Source organism: Scatophagus argus, chromosome 16, assembly GCF_020382885.2.
Source record: "Scatophagus argus isolate fScaArg1 chromosome 16, fScaArg1.pri, whole genome shotgun sequence".
Lineage (NCBI taxonomy): Eukaryota > Metazoa > Chordata > Actinopteri > Scatophagidae > Scatophagus > Scatophagus argus.
Genome location: NC_058508.1, coordinates 5,409,975 through 5,433,304, shown reverse-complemented (window position 1 = coordinate 5,433,304; position 23,330 = coordinate 5,409,975). Strand labels below are relative to the sequence as shown.

The following is a 23,330-nucleotide window of genomic DNA, read 5'->3' as shown; positions in this document are numbered from 1 at the left end:
CACTGTCGTGCAGGGGGCCGTATCAGAGAGTGCATTTGGACGAGGCCCATGTGTTTAACGATTGTTCCAGTTTTTTGAGACGCAGCTCCCATTTACTTGCAGGAAGGCGTGTGCGCTTCACAATTTGCATTGTAAACAATGGTAGCAACTGTGCAGTTTGGATTTCCATTGAAGCAACTCCAGCTCGTCCGATAGCCATCTCCTTCCATCCTGCTCCAGACCCAGGCATGGGGAAGGTCTGCTCAGTGTTACAGTGAATTATCCTCAGGGTGATTTTAACTGGGAACACAAAAAGGCCTGAATGCATGCCTTGAAGCCTGATGTCTGTTGCGGATGTGTTCATCCATTATCTTCTTTCATCTCCAAGGCTGTGTTATCTTTTGCTAGTGAGTGAAAGGGGTGTGTTTAAGTGTGAGAGTATGTTTAAAAAAAAAAAAAAAAAAAAAGACAAACTTGTGCCCTTGGTTTTTCACAATTATCCTTTCAAAGAGGTAAGAATGTTCCACGGTTTGTCTTTAATTGCTCCGATTATTCTGTGTAATTGGATTGTTCTGTGTTAAGGGTTTTTTCCACATTTGATACTGCAGTAATTATTTGGTCTTTTGCTTTAGCTGATTGAAATGTCTGTCTCACTTATGACCATTTCCTTTGCAAGTTCTTGAAGTGGTCCTCTGTGTTAGTGTTCTTTTGTTGACTCTTTCAAAGCCTGTAAATTAGTTCAGATTTGTGAAGTTGCTACAGCCATCTTTCTTTTCATGATCAGCATCCCTTCCACACCTGCATCATCAGATGGTGTGGTGATGCCTCTAATTTCAAGTAAATATGAACCACCATTCCTCTGCACCTCTTTGTTCCCTCCTTCAGCCAGAGGAGACAAACAGCACTGAAAGAGCACAGGCATTGGCCGTGAACTCGGATTTCCCCTCCCCCAAAAACACACATATGCACTGTGTCTCTGCATCACTCTCTCTCTTTTTGCACCCCATCTTTACCCCTACCCCACATTTTCCCCCTTCCAGCTATGTCTGCAAGGGTTTCCATGGCAACTGTCGCACTGCCTGCCTAGCAACAGGCTTTATCCTTTCACTGGAAAAAAAAGGGGGAGCAGGACTGGGGGGGTTGTGGTGTTTGCATTTTATGGATGCGTGGATGTAAGTGAGGATGGAAGAGTAACAGCAGCATGTCAGAGTAGATTCATTAGTACATTCATCAGACTCACATCTACCTTACTATCTTTCTGTTTCCCAACAGGCTTGTCCATTTTACCCACAGTCATCACTTGCAAAACGTTGCTTTTATCATCTGTTTTGGGGAAGAATTGTAGCCAGAATAAGAATTTACATTTCTAAATTCTACACAAGTTACAAACTGGTGCTGCAGTTACACTATTTATCTGTTTTGTTTTACCATAACGGAAATGAAAAACTAGAATAAATACCATTATTATAAGCAAATGTAAATAAAATGATGACACAGGCCAAGCTGAATAAACTGTCTAAAATGTTCTGATAAAAGAAAAAATAGCAATAACCTGAAAGAGTGGCAATATTTATTTTCTCTAAATTTAGTGCAACTTTTTATACATGAGCATCAGCATCTGCAGGTTTCTGCATGTACAGCTGCCGAATTTAACTGTCTCTCATCTCCATGCCAACTAACTTACTAACCTACAGGAATAATAAAAACTGCAGGGATCCATTGCATGATTCATATCTTATGGCATATAGTGAGACACGGACCCTTAAGGCCTTGTCTTTGCTGCCCCCTGCTGACACTAAAGTGGCATGATTTTTACAAATGTCCAAATATGGGAAAGGGAATCATTGGTAACAGCATTAGAGTTGATTCAGAACTGTGTTGAAATTCAGGCACTTTGACACTGTATATGTGTAATGGCGATGAACACAATTTAAAAAGAGCCATAAGAATCATTAGGTTGGCTGATTGTGACTGAATGTGACTTCATCAAATTCATGCTATCCTTTCTTCAGTATCATCAATTCCTCCTCGGCTACTATTATTAAAGCACATATTTTGAAGGTTTCTAACTGTTGAGTAATAGCAGACACACCCACTGTCTCTGTCTCCGTCTGCCTGCCTGTCAGACTGTGTTGCAGGAACTGTGAGATAAGTCTGCCAAGTGCAAAACTCCCCTCTTCACCGCCTGCATTTGTCAGCACTTGTCAGCCAAGCCTTACCCCTTTCATGTTGCCTTTCATTTATTCTGTCATTATGTGTTATTGGCACATACATCCAGGCTCCAGGCTTTTTCTGTGTTCACTTTAGATGTTTAGTTTTATTGCTGTTTGTTATTTACAGAATATTATATAAGAGTTATTTGTTCTGTTGGTGTTTACAGGGGCGGTGATTTAGTATTGCATCTCCAAAAGGCTTGAATGTATTAAATAAAAAACATAACAAAACAGACTAGTCAAAATTGAAAGCACTCTGAGCTGAAATATCCAGACTCTTTTGTATGGATTAAGCTCCAAAACACTAAACTTCCCATAATGCGCCTTAATAGCACCTTTCATGAGATGCCCATTGCGCCCTAAATGCTTTCCTTTCAAATACAACAACTCAAGTTTGTGACAGAGGCTGAAATAACCCTTATGACATCATCAGGGTTGTTCTGTCAAACTTAAGAGAGAATTCTCCAGAACTACAGGAGGCTGTTTTCACAAGTTTCTCTTCGCTGATGAGAAAACCAAACTTCATGTGTAAAACTGGTGAGTGCCCTGGGAGTGCCCCTTTCATGTTTCGCTGAGTAACGGTCAAGTCACCACCATAATATTAGATCATGTGTTTATTTTTAATATGAAAATGTACAGAAAAACAACAGACATTAAATTTTTGTCATCACCTCAGTACAGATAACAATGACAGTCATAACATGTATTCAAGCTGGACATGAACAGAGAGTGAAGTGAGATGTGAAACACCAAAACAGTACACAGTGTAAAAGGAGCTCCTTGACTGTATGACACTTTACAAGTGATGGTAAATAAGCCTAACTCACGTCTTTTATGATTCATAATAAGCCTTTCTTTTGGCGGTCAAAACCAGCTGAGGTTTGGACAGCTAATAGTTTTATTTCTGTGTGTATTTACTGTCTGTCTCTGCTTGTGTTTATAGACCTGTCTCAGTGGTGGTAAACCTGTGTAGCAAGTTCTGTGTGGCCTCAGAACCACTGAAAGGTGTCGCCTCTTCATGAAGTGAGGCATTTAAGTCAAGCTTGCATTGTAATGATGGGAAGTAAACAGTTTTATGTGTGTCTTTTAGCTGTCACAGTGTATTAAGTAAAGAAACTATGATACACTTAACATGTCTATAGGTAAGACTTCCTGTCTGAGCAACACTGATTGGAGCTGAGATTGAGTAAACAGTAGGTTATGAGATGAATGTTTACAGACTTTTATTACAATACAATACAGTATTTGAGATAAAAACAACATTGCTAAATTTTGTTAGACTTGAAAGTTGACTTTGCCCTCCTGTTAGTGAATTTCTAGGCTCAATTACAACAAAACTTTGTTTGTCCATTGGAGTCTAGACGTTGGCAAATGCTGACTGACTCAGTCCTCAGTTGACTTTGGCCATGAGCTGCTCTGTGAAAAGCTTCTTTAGCTGAGCCACCTCCTCGCTCAAAGAGTTGAGCTGAGACTTCAAGTGAACGTTCTCATGCTTATACTGGTAGTCGGTTTGTTGCGTCGAAGGAGGCTGGAGGCTACAGCCAGCAGCTGAGGCGTAATATTGAGGGGACTGTCTCCCCCTCCTGCGTTCCTCCCCCTCCACCTGCTGGAGCCAGGAGCCAGTGCAGTGCCCTGCTCCTGTTTCACCTACACTCAGTCCTTTAGGGGCTTCTCTCGGACCCTCCCGCCCGGCTGTGGATAGCGTGGGACTGCGTCTGGCGGTGCTGTTGTCCCCTGCAGCATCACCCGTGTCCCCGCTACCAGGCGTCTTGAAACGTAGCTTGTGAGGAAGGTTTTTCATCGCTTCAGCTTGGTCCAACTTTTCTGCAGTGAGTGTTGTAGAGTGGAGGACATCACCAGGGGAGTGGTGGAGATCATAGCCCAGCTCTTCTGCCCTGTGTGGTGATAATTTGCCATGGTCACTCAGCCGGTCTTCAAAGAAGATTGGACTGCCCACACTGGATCCACCTGGTGTAGAGAACCCAGAGTCCTCTGACATGTTCCCAGCATCCCTTGAGGCCCTGGTGCTCAGTTGGCCTGTCTGGTTGTTGGGGTGTGAGGTTGAGGAACTGGGGAGGCCTCCATCCCCTCTGTGGAGATAATAATGAGGACTTAAGGTTTGAGATGCCTGGTGAGAAGCTGTAGTGAGGGGCAGAATGGGGGCATTGGAGGGGTCTTTGACCAAGCCAAAGCGGAACTTCAGAGCCAGCAGCTCTGCCCTGAGACGAGCATTTTCCTCCAGCAGAGCCAGAACGCGGCTCTCCAAGACCATGTCGTTCACACGCCGCTTCTCCCGCGAACGCTTGGCTGCCTCGTTGTTCTTCCTCCTCTTGTCCCAGTAGCCATCGTCCTTTTTGTCAACGGGGATGAACTCACGCTTGCGTCGGATGCTGGAAGAAGGACTTTCTTTGCGTTTGATGGCAGAGGTGCGACCCAGCAGGGAGCGCGCCAACAGGCTGCTGGAGGTCAGGATGGACACTGCTTCATCTGTGAAGGACAGAGGACCTCCTCCTCCTCCTCCTCCATTTGGAGTCACTGCTGCGGGTGACTCCATCGCTTGGTACACAGCCACATCCTGCTGCCCCCTCATCTGCTGGGATTCCTCTTCAAACATCACTCCTGTCGGGGGTCGAGTGAGTCTCCCCTCGGTTTTAAGGGTGGAGAGTACGGCTGTGCGGTGCTGAGAGCTCACTGGGACCGTCAGGATGCAGCAACCGTGCCACCTAGTGACCAAAGCGACGGAAGTAGACGAGGGATTTAATGGTTATGCAAGAGCCATTACAACACAATATTATGTAACCCCATTACATCTCTCCAATAAAACTGGAGCGAATTGTACCGTAACCATGCAAGCCTCATTGTATTTTCAACACGGGACAAAGCTCGTTGTAAACACACAGCTAACCAGTAATACCAAACTTTCGACATTACTTTAAGCATACGGCAGCCGTTTAAAATGCACTATAGAATAAGTATCAAATACAATGCGGCATTAACCTGTTAAGATAATAACCTACATTTGCAAATAGGAGCTGAATAATCATTTACCGCCTGCTATTTCGGCGCGTTTCTTGTCCCTCATGATCTTCTATCTCTCATCTTTATTGTGGACAATTAAGTCGTTTGTTCACTTGGTTCATCAGCACTGACCCACATGTCTGACAGGGACATGCTGATCTCCTGTCTCCTGACGCAACTTACACCCAGCTGCATCACTGACTTAACACACTTCAGTTTGGATTTACAGACCATTTCACGTCTTTTTTCTAAACAAGTTGTTTCTCCTGTCTTGATAGACTTTATTTACATAAAAGCAAAGCGGGTTCTATCGGCGCAGAGTAAAATGCACATCAGCAATAACATGAGCGAACAAAATCGAGTAACAACGTAACGAAATGCTGCTAGTCATTCCCACATGATCTTAAAATTACGTCTGAATTTAAGTCTTAAAAACTCTTAAAACACTTGTAGCCATCATGTAGCCTAATGATTTGTCCTAAGGGAATGTGCGCGTATTATTTAAAGGTATGTTTTATTTAACGAAATTATAGTCCACTCAATCATTTTAGAAGAAACTTCGAGAAATGAAAAATCCAAAATACGGAAAAGCCCATTTAAAAAATAACAATTTTACCTCTGAAGAGTCCTCCAAACGTCTTTATGTCCGGTTCAGGAAGTGGCGTTTTGCTCTGCCTCCTTCTCAGCTTTAATACTGCAGCTCCACTCAGCGCTGTTATTTAATATTATCATCGGTGTGGCGCACCTCCACTCTGCTCCACTTGGAATACCGCAGCTCCTATTTGTAACGCAGAGTTCAGCTCGGGACGGTCCCTATCCTCATTTGAACCAGTGGGGCCCTTTTTGTGTGTGTGTGTGTGTGTGTGTGTGTGTGTGTTTCTGACACCGCCTCCCTCTGTGACCCCCCACCCCCCGCCGCCATCCAAAGGAAAGCTCCTATCGGCTTTCACATAACATAACAGTTCAGACATCATCATCACCACCGTCATCATCTGACCTGCCTCGCCCCGCCCCTTTTGACAGGATAATTTTCCCATAACAATTAGGTAATGTTGCGCCTCTCTTTCGCTCCCATGCATTAAGAGGCAATTACTGTGAGACAGATTTGAAATCAGTAGCCTACAGAAGTTACCATGTAAACACGTTGTATACCGTCAGCTGTGATTATTTTGCTTCATATAATCTCCTTGTTGGGGCACGTGTACCAGATCATTCTTCTGTATAAACCTTTTGAACTAATGATGTGTTTTAGAAGTTCGCCACAGTAAATGCATTACTTCTGTTCATGTTCCATATCTGTTATTGGTGGTGACAATACTTTAAATACACACTGCTCCTCCCAAATATCTACTATGTCTGTTTAACACATTGTTCGTGTGTTTGGCAGACACAGTTAATGGGCCCTTCTGTGTGGAGTTCGCATGTTCTCCCTGTGCCTGTGTAGGTTTTCCTTGGGTTCTCCGACTTCCTCCCACAATCCCAAAGACATGTACATTAGCTGAACTGACTACTCTACATTGCCCCTAGGTGTGTGTGTGTGTGTGTGTGTGTGTAGTTGTCTGTCTTTGTGTGTCAGCCTTGCCATTGACAGTCCAGGGTGTACCCTGACGGATAAGCGGTGTAGAAAATGGATGGATGGAAATGTTTCTTTTTTTGTATAATAACAATGTGTTATTGATGCTTTTCATTTTTCTTTCATCAAACGTGCAGGCCCAGTTTGTTCCACCGAGAACACCTCTTTGATACTTTTCTACATATTAGAGTTTAGTCAACTTTAATGGAAAAAAAAAACAGTTGTTTTCAAACATACATCAGTGCAGTCTGTGAGACTTGCAATGGCAACAATGGTATACAAATATACAGAACAACAACCTCTTAAGTAGGGGAATGCTGAACACCCTGTGATCCCTTTTCTGTGACTCCAGGGCTTTAAGGGCCCTTGAGCTCTTCGGGTTAATGCATGCTTTTTTGGCGACTTGACTAATTTCAAACTAGTTGAGGACTTTGTTTCACTTAAGGACAACATTGACTTAAGACAGTCCCTGTTTTCAACTTAAAATTACATGAGCTTTTTTGTTTTCCCTCACATGGTGCACATTCCTAATAAAGTAGTGTTTAATCAAATGAACATAAATGAACACAAATGATTGCAGCGTAGGATTACTTGTTGCACAGGGCTTAATGTGAACTTGGAGGTGACAGGGTGCATATACATCACTCAGGGTTCAGTGGGTGGAGAAGACAGGAGGAGGTGAAATTTTTGCCCCAGGGCCCCCTAAGTAGGTCAGTCCAGTCATGTGTGTCAACAGGTTTTAAGGAATTTTTTGTCAAGATATCAAAGTGTCTCTTTTCAGTACAGTTTCCTTTTCCCTATAGCTATACTTACAAAAAATAAAAAATAATTATAAAACACTAAATTCAACAATATTAACTGCATTTATGTTTTTAATCCAATTTTATTGCATAAGTTCAGTGTAAAGGGTCACATGTAATTCAGTCCTTTTATAATCGATGTGAATAAATTAAATAACCTGAGTTTGATTTATGGCAGGAGACAGAAGAACTGATTTGAAATGCATTACGTTATATATAATGCTTAAGTTAAACCTCAAATTTAATGCTATGGCCCTTTACTTTGAACTTATGTAATAAAAATAGCTGTAAATTTTATGTGTATTTTAAACACTTAAATTCAGTTGAGCCATACATACAATGCGTAGTCCTTTCCAGGAACCCTCCTAAGAATGTAGAGTGATATCAGTGCCTTTCTGGGAAATTATTAGGAAACTATAGGATCCGTAAATAGTGTGTTCAAGGCAACAGAAAGATTCACTGAGGCCAGACAACCTGGAGTGCTGGTGCCGTGTCTCAAGCCCTGCAAAATTATAAAAAAAAAGTCATATTTAAACAAATACGTACACATATAGTATACACATAATTGACACTACATAATAATACACTATGAGTAATAATTTGCAACACACTGAGTAGCAAACAGTTGAAATTTTGTCTGTTGGTTTTCACAGCACTTACAGATGTCAGGGTTTCAAATCTTTATCTGAGTACTATCCTGTACATCACACAACATCTGACTCATTGTTATTCCAGTGCGTAATTTGTCTGCTGTAGTCCCTTCGAGTGAGGAATATAACTCTGTACTGCATGTGTGTGTTTGCTGATGGCCTTCAAGCAGCGACACTTGCATGTTGGACAGCATGCAACACGTGGCATAAGGGCTTCAGCTGAAATCCTCAACTGACCTCTGTTGTTAGAGTGAACACCTGTGCGTTTGTGTGCTCACAGGAGACAATGAACTGCATGTACTGTATCATATCACATATGCAAACCCCCTGAGCAAACATGCTCAAGTTAACAGAGAGATACACTCTGAGCCCCCTGCCCATTACTCTTTGGCCACCTTTGGTTTCTGATAGAGACAGAAGCCAGTGCTTGTACAGTCACAGTATAACACTGCTGCAAACAAGACTTTATTAATGTGGAATTTTCCACATGAATGTTACATCATAGCAAACATGCTTTCTGGTTTTGGTTAAGTTCCTTATATGAATTGTAATTTGTTGTTGGCAGATTAAAGCAATACAGTGACAGTGTTTTTGTAATGCTAATGACAGTTCAGTTTGTAAATTATAAAACAAAGAAAATTAAAGGAATAGTCCAAAATTATATACTTATTTGTTTTTTGTTTTTTTTTTTCCCCCAGAAAGTTAGATGAGAAACTCTCTTCTTTTACTCTCAGTTCTTATCTCTGCAGGGTAAATAGGAAGGTACCAGTTGTTGCAACAAGTTAGCTCAGTGACTGGAAACAGGAGGAAACAGTTAGCATGGCTCTGTCCTAAAGTAACACAAGCCCCCTACTAGCCCCTTTAAAGCTTTAAGGTGTGAAAAGCTAGTTGTGTCCCGTTTTCAGTCAAGCTACGCTAACTGGTAGCTTACAATGACTTAATATTTACCTTACATACATGAAAGTGCTATCAGTCTTCCCAGCTAAAGTCTCTGCTCAAATTATAATCTAAGCAAGTAATTTGCCATCAAGCATTTTGATTCTGCGTCTTGTGAAAAGAAACCATGGCGACTAGTTGAGCCTCCACTGCAAAATCACTAACATCATGTAATGCACTCAGTAAGCCGGCAAATGAAATTGTATGAGTCTGCGACGCTCTGGCTCATTTCACAAGAGTCTATTTAGGGATGTCTTACTTGCATTACCTTTTTGCTATCTCAAACAGCGAAGTTAGATGAAGATGGCATAAGGTGTGTGATCTTGCTCGTGACCTCAAAGATGAGAGTCAGTAATCTGTATGTTCACCAATTACGAGTTAAACAGTTGAATGAAAATGATTCCATATTCATTTCAGTTCAGTTCCTGCAACCACAGCTAATGTTTTTGAAATATTCCTGTATATTTTTTTGTTTGTGCACAAAAGATGAGAACTTATCAGTGTTGTGTGTGTCCAGCTTATATCATTTACTGGACATAATAGACTGATATTTATTTGATTCAGAAAGTTCTCCTGGTTGGAGACTAACAACTGAGTGTTAACAATAACAGCTTAGCGGCATCACTGAGTGCACAGGGGGACAGAGATTAACCCTGGCTTGTATCAGATTCTCCTCTAAATGTATGTGAAGTATATCCTATGCATCCACAGCATTACACTATGCATGAAAGCTGCTTAAACTACATGTACTGAAGTGTCACTCAGGTTTTATGAACTTCCCAGTTCAATAAAATGGATCATGTGCACAAAAGTCAAACAGATGTGCTGATTGTATTTAATTGAGCGGTCAAATGTGCTGGCCAGGCTGCTGGCACACTCATAAAGTGATAGACTGGGAAATTAAATTAGCAGAGTGTTGGCCTTATGAGCCACTGACACCTGTGGGTCTCATAATATAAAGTGCAACCAGGTCCTTTTGACTTAAAAAGACAATCATTGAAGCAGAGAGAGTCAATAGCTAGGTATTATAAAACTGAGACTGACGATTTCATTAACTGAAGAAAAGGCTGGCTCTGTCGGTTAAATATTTAAATGAATGTTTTATTAGTGAGAATTTTCTCATTTGACTTCAATGAAAAGATGGAAGAAATTCCATTTTTACCACTGGCGCTGCAGTAGCCATTTGTCTTTTTAAATCATCACTTACTTCTAGGCTACAGCAGTAAGCACAAGAAGAATCAATAAGTAACTCAGGAAAGTAAAAGAACTGGGTGGTTAACACAACAGGAAATGAATTACACCATGCATCAGTTAAGCTTTTGAAATATGTGTACGTAACACATCTACTTGAGAAAGTGGTTTGCCTTGGGCTTCTTTGGAAATGAACAAAAAAAAGTGCATGTCAAAGAGGAACACACACAAACACTTGTCTCCAAGACGAAGTAAAAAAGTGTCTGATGATTTGTTTGGAGACTTGAGACATAAATTTATATAAAGTTGTTTTTGCAATCACTGTGTTACAGTCAACGGTCTTTGTGGGAAAACAACACAGAGAGGAGGAACCATGAGTGCAACAAGTTCGACCTGAATTCTTGACATTCTAGCGGACCCTGTTATGGAACGGCTCACCTTGTAGCTTTGACCTGTGGGGAAAAGAGGGCACACAAAACTGTAAACAGAGTATCTTGTTATGTCTCAACTAAAAAAACATCTCACCTCTCAGGGGATCTTGCAAATATTTACCGGAGGACTTTCAGTATTGGTCCATTCCAGACTAGCAACATTTATGGTCCTGTCCTTACTCAGTGCACTCTTTATTTGGAAATTTTTGGGATTAAGACAAGACTGTTTGCTCACTGAACAGTACACACAAAATGAAAGACAACATTTACACAGAAGAAGTTCAAACATAACAGTGAAAGATGACAGCTAAGAGTTAAGATTCACATTCAACTTGTAATACCACACTCAAGATAAACTATGTGTGCAACATATAAGCATCAAAGTTGATCAGTTTTCACAAGAGTTGCTAAAGGTCTGCTTTGTTTGTCTTGATCCCCTCTCTCTTTGAGGTAATGTATATAATAACACTATATATTACATAATGTTTTGTTTGCCCATTGGCTTGTCCTCATCCTGAAAATCTCACGAAAATACAACCTAGTATGTAAAAGCAGTCATAAAATTCTCTTTAGGATTTTCTTTACAACAGCAGCACTAACTTGTTTTACACTGTAATACACCAACCATGTCGTAGATGGCTGTATGTAGTAATCCAGTATATGTTGAAGACCTGTTTTGCCATTTTTGTGTTACAAAAATGAGGCAGATAGAAACATTAAAAAGTCAGCTGAAAGAAGGCCTTTTAAATGCGACACAATTATGAACAATTTCGAGTGGTTATTAGTGAGCTAAATGTGTCAGAAAAACAAAATTTCAAACTAAAACTAAAATTAGCTACATTGCTAACGTATCCCAGAGAGTCTTTAAGTCATTTCTACGCAAATGCAAATATGTCATTTATGTACAGGCAAGCCTGCAATTCAAAACATATGTAAAATAATTATTTTTGCAATCATAAATAATTAGAGAGCTAAAAGTGATGAGTTCATTCAGTTCAATTTGTCTTTTAATAGAAAATGAATCAATAACTACTTTGAATGGCTATTAATCATTTGAGTCAGTTTTCAAGTGGGTATTTTTTTTTTTTTTTTTTGACATTTATTAGGTGTTTAACCAATGAATTAAAACTAATCTGCAGACTAATCAGAGGTGAAATTAATAACTGGTCACTGCCCTTTTGTAGTCATTCCATCCATGATTTAAGCAGTTCTGCCAAGGCTCAACTGCTTGTAAACTCAACACAAGTAGCTAAAGTAAAAAACATTCTCAGAAGTCTATCTAAACTGTATTAGAATATAATTAGTACCAGAAAATATCCTTGGTAATTACTAGAAGATTGTGGCAAATTATTAGCAGACTGTGGCAAATGAAACATTACCCCTCTGAAGTATCAGCACAATGGTTTTGGATCATAGCAGTACTATAAATGGACTTTAATAATGCTTGTAGAACAATATAGGAATCGTACAACCATGACGAGCAACAAAGCTGTTTAGAACATGAAGTCATGGACATTTCTAAAATGCTTTCAGGATGATATTTCACAGTGTCAGACAGTATCATTTTTGCATCCTGGCTTTCTTCATAATTCATCCGCTCTGGGGTGCATTCTGTCTGCTGCAGTGGTGGGCAGCAGGGTGGATATAAATATCTGTGCCCTGTTCTTGCCAAGTGGGTGGCACAGACAAGACTCACAGCAAGACTGTTTACATCAGCTGACCGGCTTTAGAAAAACAGCCACTGGGAGTCAGACAGACGAGCTGCGAGGTGTTAGTCAAAGTTGACGGGCAAAGGCATGTTACGTAAAGCGCCCTGCAGGAGATGGAGGGACGAGCTCAAAATACACTCTGAACCAGACCACAGGGGATGTTCAGAGAGGAGGACAGGGAGGAGGCCGTCACTCCGCTGACACAGTTGTAAGAAGAAGGTCACGTAAATAGAGTCCACTGATCACCTTTGGCTGAGGTTGTCACCTGTCAACTTAGCACCACTTTGTCTGATCCTTTATTCACCTCCTGCTTTTTTTTTTTCTACAGATGTTTTTAAATACCCTTCTTTTATTTCCATCTCCTCTCTGCTGCCTTTTCTGTGTCCTCACAACCCCTTGCTGCCTCTGAGCCTTAATTGCAGGCTGATGTTGTTTAAGAAAATCTTTTGTTCGCTTCATTTTGGCCCAGTAGAAAATCCCTCTGCAGTGACACAGTGTGTGGCGCCGACTCAGTACCACTTGCCAGCTTGGCCTCATTTCACCTGCTATATATAACGTTATCTAATGTGATGACACTCAGAACGAGTCAACCGGCGTTATGAAAGATAAGAGGAGCTGTTCTCTGCACTCTCAGTAATATTAGATACAACCACAATTCCCCAAACAATTGACTGCTGTGTAATACCTAAATAAGCCAAATGGCCAAATCCTTTTTGACCTTTATTCGGTTCAACATGGTACACAGACCAGATTTTTCATGTTGAAACCTGATGAACTTCATTGTTTTTTGTAATAATGCACTCATTCTGAAATTGATGCCTGTAACATGGTCCAGAACAGCTGGGTCCTGGGGGGGGGGGGGGCGTGTTTACCACTGTGTTACATCACATTTTCTTTTAACAACACTCAGTTTGTGTTTTGGAACTGAGGACACTGAAAATCTTTCCCAGTCTTGCTTGATATATGACTTCAGTTGCTCAACAGTCTGGGGTCTCCTTTGTTGTATTTTGCACATCAGAATGTGGCTCACATGTGTGGACTGCAGGCAGACCAGTCTAGTACCCACACTCTTCTGTATAAAGCCACACTGTTGTAACACATGCAGAAGGTGGCGTGGCGTCGTCTTGCTGAAACAAACAGGGACATCCTTGAAATAGAATTTGTCTGAATGGCAGAATATGTTGCTTCCAAACCTGTATGTACCTTTCAGTATTAATGGTGCCATGGGCACTAACACGTCCCCATACCATCACAGATGCTGACCTTTGAACTTTGTGCTGGTAACACTCTGGGTGGTCCATCTGCTCTTCAGCCCAGAGGACACAATGTTCATGATTTCCAAAAGCAATTTGAAATGTGAAATGTATCACACTTTTCCGTTTTGCATCAGTTCATCTAAGATGAGCTCAGAGATGTTGGCAGTTGACTTTTGACTTGCATGGTGCAGTCTCAACTCGTGTTTGTAGATGCAGCAATGAACTGTGTTTACTGTTTTAATGTTACTGTTAATGTTTTTCTATGTGTTTCTGAGCCCATGTAGTAATATCCTTTATACAGTCATGGCGGTTTTTAATGAGAGTTTAAAGGTCACATGCATTCAAGTGTTGGATTGTGGATTGGATTGTGTTGCTGATTCTCTGAATCTTAAGCCTATGGATTATAGATGATGAAAATCGCTAAATTCCTTGCCACTGTGCTTGCTTGTGAATGACTGAGCCTTTTGAGGATGCCCCTTCATACCCAGGCTTGATGCTGTCATCTGTTACTAAAGTGAACCTGTTTAGCAGTGGAATGTTCCAAACTTTTCCCCAGTCTTTTGTTGCCCAGTTTTACACTCTGTTCAGAATGAGCATTTAGCTACAAAAATCAATGAGATTCATATAGTAAGACATTTACTAAATTGTTTTTGTGCAGTTCCCAAATGAATGTAGGTCTAAAAGGATTGAATTCTGTTTATACACAGGGTCCCAACCTTTTTGTATTAACAAATAATAATCGACTCTTGTAATAATTCATACATGTTTACATCCACACTTGGCTGTTCATCTTCCCTCTTCTCTTTTATTTTGGCTCTACTCCATCTCCTCTACCATTACACAAACACATTGCGTTATATACACACTGCTCTTGTGACTTATGTTGTGTCATTTTTTAACTTGACTACAACAGATAAAATGCCTGAAGCGTTGCCCTTAAAGGGACTGTTTTTCTGTGAATTTATTTTAAAATTTTAATGAGAAAATTGATACTGTTCTTGTGTCTAAATGCGAAGCTCCGACCAGCAGCTGGTTAGCTTATCCCAATCCTGGAACAATTTGTTTTTTGTATGGATTTAACAAATTCAGTATGATGTATTAAATAGTGAGCTTTAGAGGTATTGATGGCCAAATTTTATTACTTTTGGACAAAACTAGGCTAGTTCTCTCCTTTTGTTTCCAGTCTTTATGCTAAGCTAAGCACTTAATAGTCACAATACAGACACGAGAATGGTATCTATCAGTCAATCATTCACGTAATCAATCGACCAACTTGCAAGAAAGCAAACAAATGTATTTCCTTAAATGACCAACTATTAATTTAAATGTTAAGTAAGCACTTTTTCTTTGTCCTGGTGAAAAAGAAAACTGCAGTTAAAATGAGAACTCTGGCCATGCCATGAATCATTGCTCCCTTGAGACATGTATGCAGAAACACATTTATGTAACAGCTTGTCTATACCACAGACTCACAGTCAAGTCTCTATCCTGGGCTCATGCACATGAGAGATGTATTGCAGTGGCTATAAATAGGCTATGAGTCAGTTTGTTTGACTTGGGGGGGCTGTTTTATAACAGGCTGAGCGTGTGCGTCTGTGTGCATGTGGATATATGTTTATTGATAATTTGTTGTTGGTGCTGTTGTTTATGAATGCTCCCCTATCAAATGTCATTCCTGATCTTACTGCACCATTCATGACCCCAGTCTGCTGCAAGCACTGCCAGCAGGTGATGTTTTCTTTTATCTGGGAAACCACCAGCAGGTAAGCTCTCCAACACCCTGTCAACACAGACCCTGCTGTCTGTTCCGTAATCAGACAAAAATTTCAGCATCATTGGAGCGCTGGCCCCTGACACACATTAGATGAAAACATTTGGAAAGGCACTCAGACCAATAGTGAGGCATAAGCCAAGAGCCTCTCAGACCTGCTTTCCTCCTCACGCTTCTATTCTTGGGCTCTGAAATACGTCACGCTGTTTCCAAAGCAACCACTTTTGATCATTTGGGGAGGGGGAGGTGGCTTATGAAATGCTCATAAAACAAATTACATATATTAGGGAGGACGTGTCTCGGGGGAGAATGAGGAAGGATTAATCACAGTAACAGGAAAATCTGCACAACATGCGCACAACTGTAGACAGACTGACATAAACTGGCAAGGTTTAATATAACACAGTTCTTTTCTCAAATTTTCAAGCAAATGTAAAATTACCAGAAGGTTTCTTTATTGCAACCATATGTTCTTTTTACATCAGTCATAATTACTGAACCTCCTGACATGGTCTAGAGGAGCAAAGACTCATGTAACAAAATAACGATTAGGTTGTTTTGTTCTCTTCGTTCTTTTTTGACCCATTTCAGAGCAGCTGCAGCTCATTCCTTTGTGTATTACAGCCACTCTTTATTTTTAATAAACAGCTTCCAAAGAAACGAATAAGGAACTGGTGGCAGCGCTGGGGCTGCTGTTCTTGAGCACCACGATATTATCCACCCAGTGTGGGCACCACTTAATAAGATTATTTCTAAATTAGATCAGATAACGCAATAGCCTGATTTGTGTAAGATCAGATGTCTGATTGCTGGTCATATCAATTACAGGATGCCTCAGTTGTGTAACTGAGGGTGTTGTGGACGTTTCTTCCATACATTTTCTAAAGAGTGAATGGTCTAATTTCAAAACAAATGTCCACAAAAATCCATGTCAATGATGTAACTATTTGACCTTTAATTGTTTCAATCAGTTTCAAATGGTTACAATGAATCCAGGATAATAAAAGTTATACCAAAAGGAAAAAAAAATATATATATACAGAGGCCTCTCCTTTCTCTCTCCCCCATCTAATTTGTGTACAGTTCCTGAGATGTAACACTAAGTGAGGCCAAAGCAATAGATGCAGGTTTGTTGAAAATGTTTTCTGGGCAAAGATTTAACATAGTTTTATCAAGTCATGTGATGCTTTCTCAGGGTTTTTGCCAACATTATCGAAAATATACTGTAGCTTCTCAAAGTTATCAACACTATCAGTCATTTCAGATAACTCTGTGTACGCTCATTCCCAAAGCTGCTGTATATGTGTAAACACACCATCTATCTCACTCAGGTACTGGTTTAGATCAGTCATAGTGAACTGAAAGACAAACAGATGTAAATCCCAGCGCGTTGAGGACTTTAGGTGTCAGAGGCTCATAAGATATTTAAGTGTCAGACAGGCATTTGTCTTGGACAGAATGGGGGTTTCGGCAATTCGGTTATTCAGTTTGAGAACAAAGGGTGTATAGAAGAGGAGTGCATGGCCATAGCTGGTTATGTAAAGCATGCTTTGCGGTTACGTAATCCGTTCATAATCAGAGGGTAGCACAGATATAGATGGCCCAGTTTCCACCTTGTTCATTCTGGCATGACAGTGGCACAGTGAGTGCTCCGGTTCACCCGAGGCAGCTTTGGCACGGGGTTTGATATTGTTGAACTCCAGCCATCACAACAATACTTGATAGTGGATTCCAATGAAGAGACAATTAATGCTGCATGTGTTTGTTTTTCTTACTGCTTGAATATGGACAGATGTTGATGTTGTTTCTGGCGTGAGTCATAGTTTGTTTGTTTGATAATCTGTCTTGTCTCTGAAACCCTTTGCCATGACACTACACGGTATACCCAGCATAGTGCAACCTCTTTAAGCCATGTCACGCGGATTATATCCGAAGTAGACATGCAACATTAGAAACAATGTAATCACGTGTCCATATGCTGTGCAGGCTCATTGTGTGTAAAATCCCTCAGAGCCATTTTTGCTTTTCGTTTTTCCTCCGTTCTTGATATTTGTTTTTGTGCCCGGTCCAAAGTCATGTGTAGCACTATTTTGTAAGACAACGTGCACCACTGACCTGTCATCTCACTGATGCCACTTCGCTAAAATCAAACCATGCACTGCAAATTCTTCTCTTTGCAGTGATATCCTGATCTCCAGTGCCAATCAAGGCAAAGTATACACACATCATTTTTATTCAAAATGAGCAAGAAGATGTGGGTTTGGCTCATAATCGTTAGATCAAAACCTTATCTTCAAAATGAATGCAGCTGATTGTTGAACAGTGTGAACTCTACTGCTAGTAGATATACACTAATGCAAAACGGACACAAATAACCTGGAAGCAACAGCAGCAGCAACTTGTTTTAAGGTTGATATTCAGACATTCAGCAAGATTCATCTTGAGTAACTTTTCACCATTTTGTAGCAGATGAGTTGTACAGTGCAATGTTCATCTTGACTGATGTTCCCCTGGACCTTTTGAATATAGTTAGTTACATAATAAGCTTTGTTTGTTAGAAAAAGTGAGTCTATTAAGAGTACTCACATTTTGATCCCTTACATAATGAATTTCTTCCTTTGTGAATATGATATTGAACATCACAGTCTGTCACTTTTCTTCACTGTGCAGAACAGTAAGTAAGTCTGTACATGGAGTGCAGTTCTGAAAGCTTTGACGATATTACGGTGGTTATTCCTTTATTTTTTTAATTTTGCTCATAAAGGTCATCTGCTACATCATACTGCTATGCTTTTTATAAAACACAACAGCAGAATTTATTGTATGAGACAAGCCTTATGTTTCATAACATGAAGTGAATCTGGTTAGATAAGTCTCATACTGCTATGACCAGCTAAGGTTGGGGTTCCTGAAATCCCTTTTACTCAGCTTACAGTATCTCCTTTTCAAACCTGCAACGATTATGAACAAAGTGCAACATAGATGATAGAAACTTAAGGATCCTGCAGATAAGTCTGACAGCAACATGATGTCTCAGTTATGCTCGTGATATGATTATGATTCGGACAGTCCTAGGAAGTAATACTTTCCACAATGAGGAACACAGTGTGCTGCAGACTTTCCCTGACCCTGTGTGTTTTATTCTTTAATAAGTTTTATCTTAATCCTTATGCAGGAACTGTGCTGGATGTATTTTCTAATATTTATGTAACTTTCCATATGGTGTGATGCAACAAGACATAATCTCATTTAAGTAATTTTTTCATTTATTTTAGATTTTCACAGCAAAAACCTTATTATCTTATTTATTTTCATTCTCTTTTACCAAAGCAAAAAGAAAAGAAAGAAAATCTTACAGGCTGTTTTGTTTTTGTCTCCAGTTTGTGCATTTCTAACCGTTCTGTTGAAAACGCCTCTTGACATTTCAAACATTTTTGCCATAGATCTAATTTCCGCCACAGCCCCCATGATACTGAAAGCCCTGAGAGCGGTTATTGTTGTTCTCATGGGAGGCTTCCTTTTTCGGTTTAAGGATCTTCACTTTTATGTAATGCAGACGGCATCCTAATTCCAGCAGTGTTCCATACAGTGGCTTGAAAGGATTGTCTGAGAGTCATTCGAGAATACTGTCATTCCTTTAAAACCCAAAATAGCATGGGGAGGCAGTTCAGCGGCAGCCACCAGAGAGGCAAACCATGCAAAAAGGACTTTGAACAGTAGCCTGAAAGAGCTTAACCCAAAGTGAACTGCTCCTGATGCTCGAGGCCAACCGCTCAGGCCAGCAGCCGAGGGATGGAAGAGAAATGTAAAAGATCACAATCTTGATCGCCCTGCTTACCCGATCTGACCACTCACCCTATAAATAACTAACATATTAAACTAACATATTTCCCTGCATTATTACACAGATGTTATAGTGCCAAGCTACCAGAAGCTTTTAACGAAGGCAGACTTCAACTGATACAGTGAAGAAAGTTAGTTGGCAGGCACTGTATTAATTTTTGACAGGACCAATGTCTTTCTTACCACCCACTTCACAAAATAACTAATTTCACATAATAATTATACTCAACACTAACTGAGAACTTTCTGAAGTCATCAATTATACTGTCATTGAAGCAGATTGTGGTTTAAGTACCAGCTGCTTTTGGAAAGTCAGGAATTACAGAGTAGCTTGTGGTTACGATGTCGTGGCCCTGTCAGGAAGATATTATTCCACCCCAGTTTACTTTGAATCTATTTTCCTTCCGCAGGTTTAGTTGCTTTGAGTTTGATGCACTCTTTAGATCTTTCATCGTTTATTTGTTATCCATGCTGTCACTGTGGTGTGTTAGAGCCGAGGCTCCAGGTCACATAGATCAAAAATTCTACGTTTTAGCTGTGTTCAATTGTTCAGGGATAATCCTCTCTTGTGAAGTTCAAAAAATTAACATAATCCAGATTTCTGAGCAGAAAAGACTTAAATGTCAACAAAAGAGGAGAACCGTTCATCTGCACTCTTACACGTAAAGAACTCTGACTAGAATGGCTGGGCTCTCTTGTTTTATACCTTTGGGATTTGGACTTCTCCACGCCTGTTGTCCATCCCCTTAAACATTACATCAGTCTTTATTCAATTCACCATTAAGAATTTTTTTCAACCTGGGTTAGCTAAGGACTTCCTAAGTGTCATATTTCATCCCTCCGTGCCAGCTGGTGCTTTACTCTTAGGTCATCCATCCATTTTCTATACCGCTTATCTGTCAGGGTTGCAGGGGAGCTGGTGCCTAACCCTGGACTGGTCGCCAGTCAATCGCAGGGCCGACACACAAAGACAGACAACCACGCACTCTCACACCTAGAGCAGCCAGTTAACCTATGTTTTTGGGATTGTTTTGGGATTGTGGGAAGAGTACCCGGAGAAACCCACACAAGCACAGGGAGAACATGCAAACTCCACACAGACCGGGATTCGAACCTGGAACCTTGCTATGAGGCGACAGAGCTAACCACTGCACCACTCTTAGGTCATGTCAGAAAATTATATCACATCACAAGCCTATGTCATTGCTGTAAGTTGAACCTGAAGACCTCACAGTTTTCACTCAGTAGTTGAATTACTGTTCTGTAATGAACAACTAGAATTAAAATCGATTTTGTAACTAGATTTCTAAAAAAATAAATAACCCTGGTTGTTCTGTAAAGTGTGTGATGTGATATGTGTAATAAATCCACATGAAGCTAATATGAGACTTTAAGGGGCAGATAAATGGAGGAAGTAGAACATTTTCTGTGAAACTGATCAAATGTTTGGCTAAATATACAATGGGGAAAGAAATGATTCATTTGCTGAAGTTCCTCAGATATCTGTTTCAAGAGAAAATTGTAAGAGATGACAACAGTGTAACCCAAAGGCTTTGTAAACCCAAGGCGAGACAAAGAGCGAGCAGAGCCATGTAACAAACAAACTCATTATCTCATCATGCACGTCTTCTTTATATTACTGTTGACTGTTGTAATGTGGGATCATGGAATTAGACAGCTGAGTTGTCATTGTGCATAAAGAAAGAGCTGGAGGCGAGAGGAGGAGGAGGAGGAGGAGGAGGAGGAGGGCAGTGCAAGTACGAATAGGAGGGCTTTTTGAGGACAATGGCTCATCTAAGAAGGGACCACTGAGGTCTGTTTATTCTGTCATTACCTCATGCTCCTGCTACCCAATGTTTATTCATTCATTTCGCTTTAGTAATTCAAGAATAAGCACAGGCAAGATAAACACCCTGAGAAAATGTGAGAGATAAGAAAATATGTCAAAATGTGGACAGTTTCTGTAAACACACATCAGGCGGTGTGTATCTTCGAATACTGTAACATAGTGGTTCTGAAACCCTTTTTGTCTCATGTACCTCTCCGTCCTGACAAACTGACGTGCCCCTTCACCAGCACCACCCGACATGTTCCTGATGAGTTAATCTTGATTCATTTTAAACTGGATGATGAAAAGTATTACAGTATTTTTTCCATACAGTGTTTTCTTTTTCAGTTGTCAATAATTTCAACCACTTAGCTATTTCAGTCATTTGTTTGTTGCTTTTAACCATAACATTATTGTTAATTAGTTTGATAGCTGTTGCGACTTCTCTGCTCGCTTACTAATATGCACTCTGAGTTGAAACACGCGGACGTTTCCATCGACTCAATATGTGGACGTAAAGACAAATCAATACCACATCTTTCCTGCTTTCTGTAGCATCCAGACTACATGTTTGCCCCCTCCCTCCCAGTGAGACTTCAGTAATGTGTGAAGTATGTGGAAGGGTTTAATTTGGAGCCAAGTGAGAGTTCCTTGATGATGGCTCCTGACGATGGGAAGTCGTGTGGGTGGAAAGAATGAGTCATCCATCATCTGTCCATTGCATTAGGTTGCTGCTTCTGGTGCAGAGCCGAGTCGAGCCCCATCTCACGGCGCTGAAGGAGCTGTCACTGCTCTGCTCTCTCATCAGCTCCTGCTCGCAAAGCTCTTGGTATTTGTGAACTTGGGGCAGGGTGAAATACAATAATAGCAGAGTAGAGTGGAGAGTACTGTCTTCATTTACCATCTGTCACTGTATTGTTAGCACTGTTTTCTCATTTTGTCCTCGTCTGTCAACTTTTTTTTTTTTTTTTAGCTGTTTTGTCACTGGAAACTTGCATTTTGCACTGCAAAAAGAATGAACCGATGAAAACAAACTTGGGGTTTTTATGAAATGTCAGTACATTACGTGTCCCTGAATATCCATCCTCAGCAGCTTTGTTTCTTCCTGATGGCCAGAGAAAGTTTATTCTACTGCTGCTTGGCCTCAGTTTGTGCAGTTTAAAAAAGATAACATCACTGTGAGATTCATCTCACTGACGTGCTGTTTGTGTTTTCAGTTTGCTTCTTTTATAGAACAGGGCCTCGACGTGCTCTGTACATGACAGCCCTCAATGACTCACAGTGTTAGCCAAACATCTGAAGAAATTACCACCCACATGTTATTGCAGAAAATGACGCAGATGTGCTCTTAAGCAACTTTTTTTCTTCGTCTTAGTGTACATGGAATTGATAATACATGGTGCTGGTGGCTGTATTCTGTGTAGTAAATGACTCATCACTGGATAAATTACAAAAGTTACATAACTCTTCTGACCCTTCCTTTTCCCTTTACATCAAGTGGCTTCTTCTTGTTGGTATTAACAAACATGAATATGAACAAACCTAAATATATTACTGTGGATAAAATGATGTCATGTTAAAAGTTGTGGTCAGTCTTTACTGTCCTTTTAGATTTATTTATGTAGTAATTATCATGTTATGTAGTTATTTTTTTCTAATCATTTTATTTTAATAATCATTTAAATGACAATATCTCTATTTATATATATTTAAGTGTAGCACCTGCAGTGCCTGCATGTTATGATTGAATGAGAAATTCAATTCAAAATGGTCTGAAGTCAAACTGTCTTGAAACTCTGTCTTGATTGTTAAGGCCATACTGCCCCCTTCTGGTAAAGGGTTACAAAATCTTCACAACCATACTAGATTCTTAGATTCTCTCAATTTTTTCTTTTAACATTCTTTAAATGATATGTTTAGTCCATACAGACAATAGAAGAAACATTTAACAAATTTAATACACAGACTTTATGTATATGAGCTCATGACAATTTTAATTGACAATTTTTATTTAGAGGAGCCATCTTAAAGTAACAGTGAAATCGAGGCCTTGGCTGTGCCTGCTGTTTGTGGGTTGATTGAAATGTGTAGCTAGTTAACTCTGGGATATCCGAGTCAGGAAGGTCAGCGCG

The 23,330-nt window shown here is 40.2% G+C and overlaps 2 protein-coding genes across 7 annotated transcripts in view; one reads left to right on the top strand and one right to left on the bottom strand.

Moving 5' to 3' along the window:
• plppr2a (phospholipid phosphatase related 2a) overlaps positions 1 to 23,330 on the top strand; it is a 140,696-nt gene that overhangs the window by 34,119 nt on the left and 83,247 nt on the right. The window lies entirely within an intron of this gene.
• LOC124073968 (nuclear factor interleukin-3-regulated protein-like) lies at positions 2,794 to 6,057 on the bottom strand. The gene is made up of 2 exons (XM_046416552.1): positions 5,827 to 6,057; positions 2,794 to 4,915 (listed from the first exon to the last, which is right to left on the bottom strand). Exon 2 carries the CDS (start codon positions 4,804 to 4,806, stop codon positions 3,583 to 3,585), a length of 1,224 nt encoding a protein of 407 aa, XP_046272508.1. The 5' UTR covers positions 4,807 to 4,915; positions 5,827 to 6,057; the 3' UTR covers positions 2,794 to 3,582.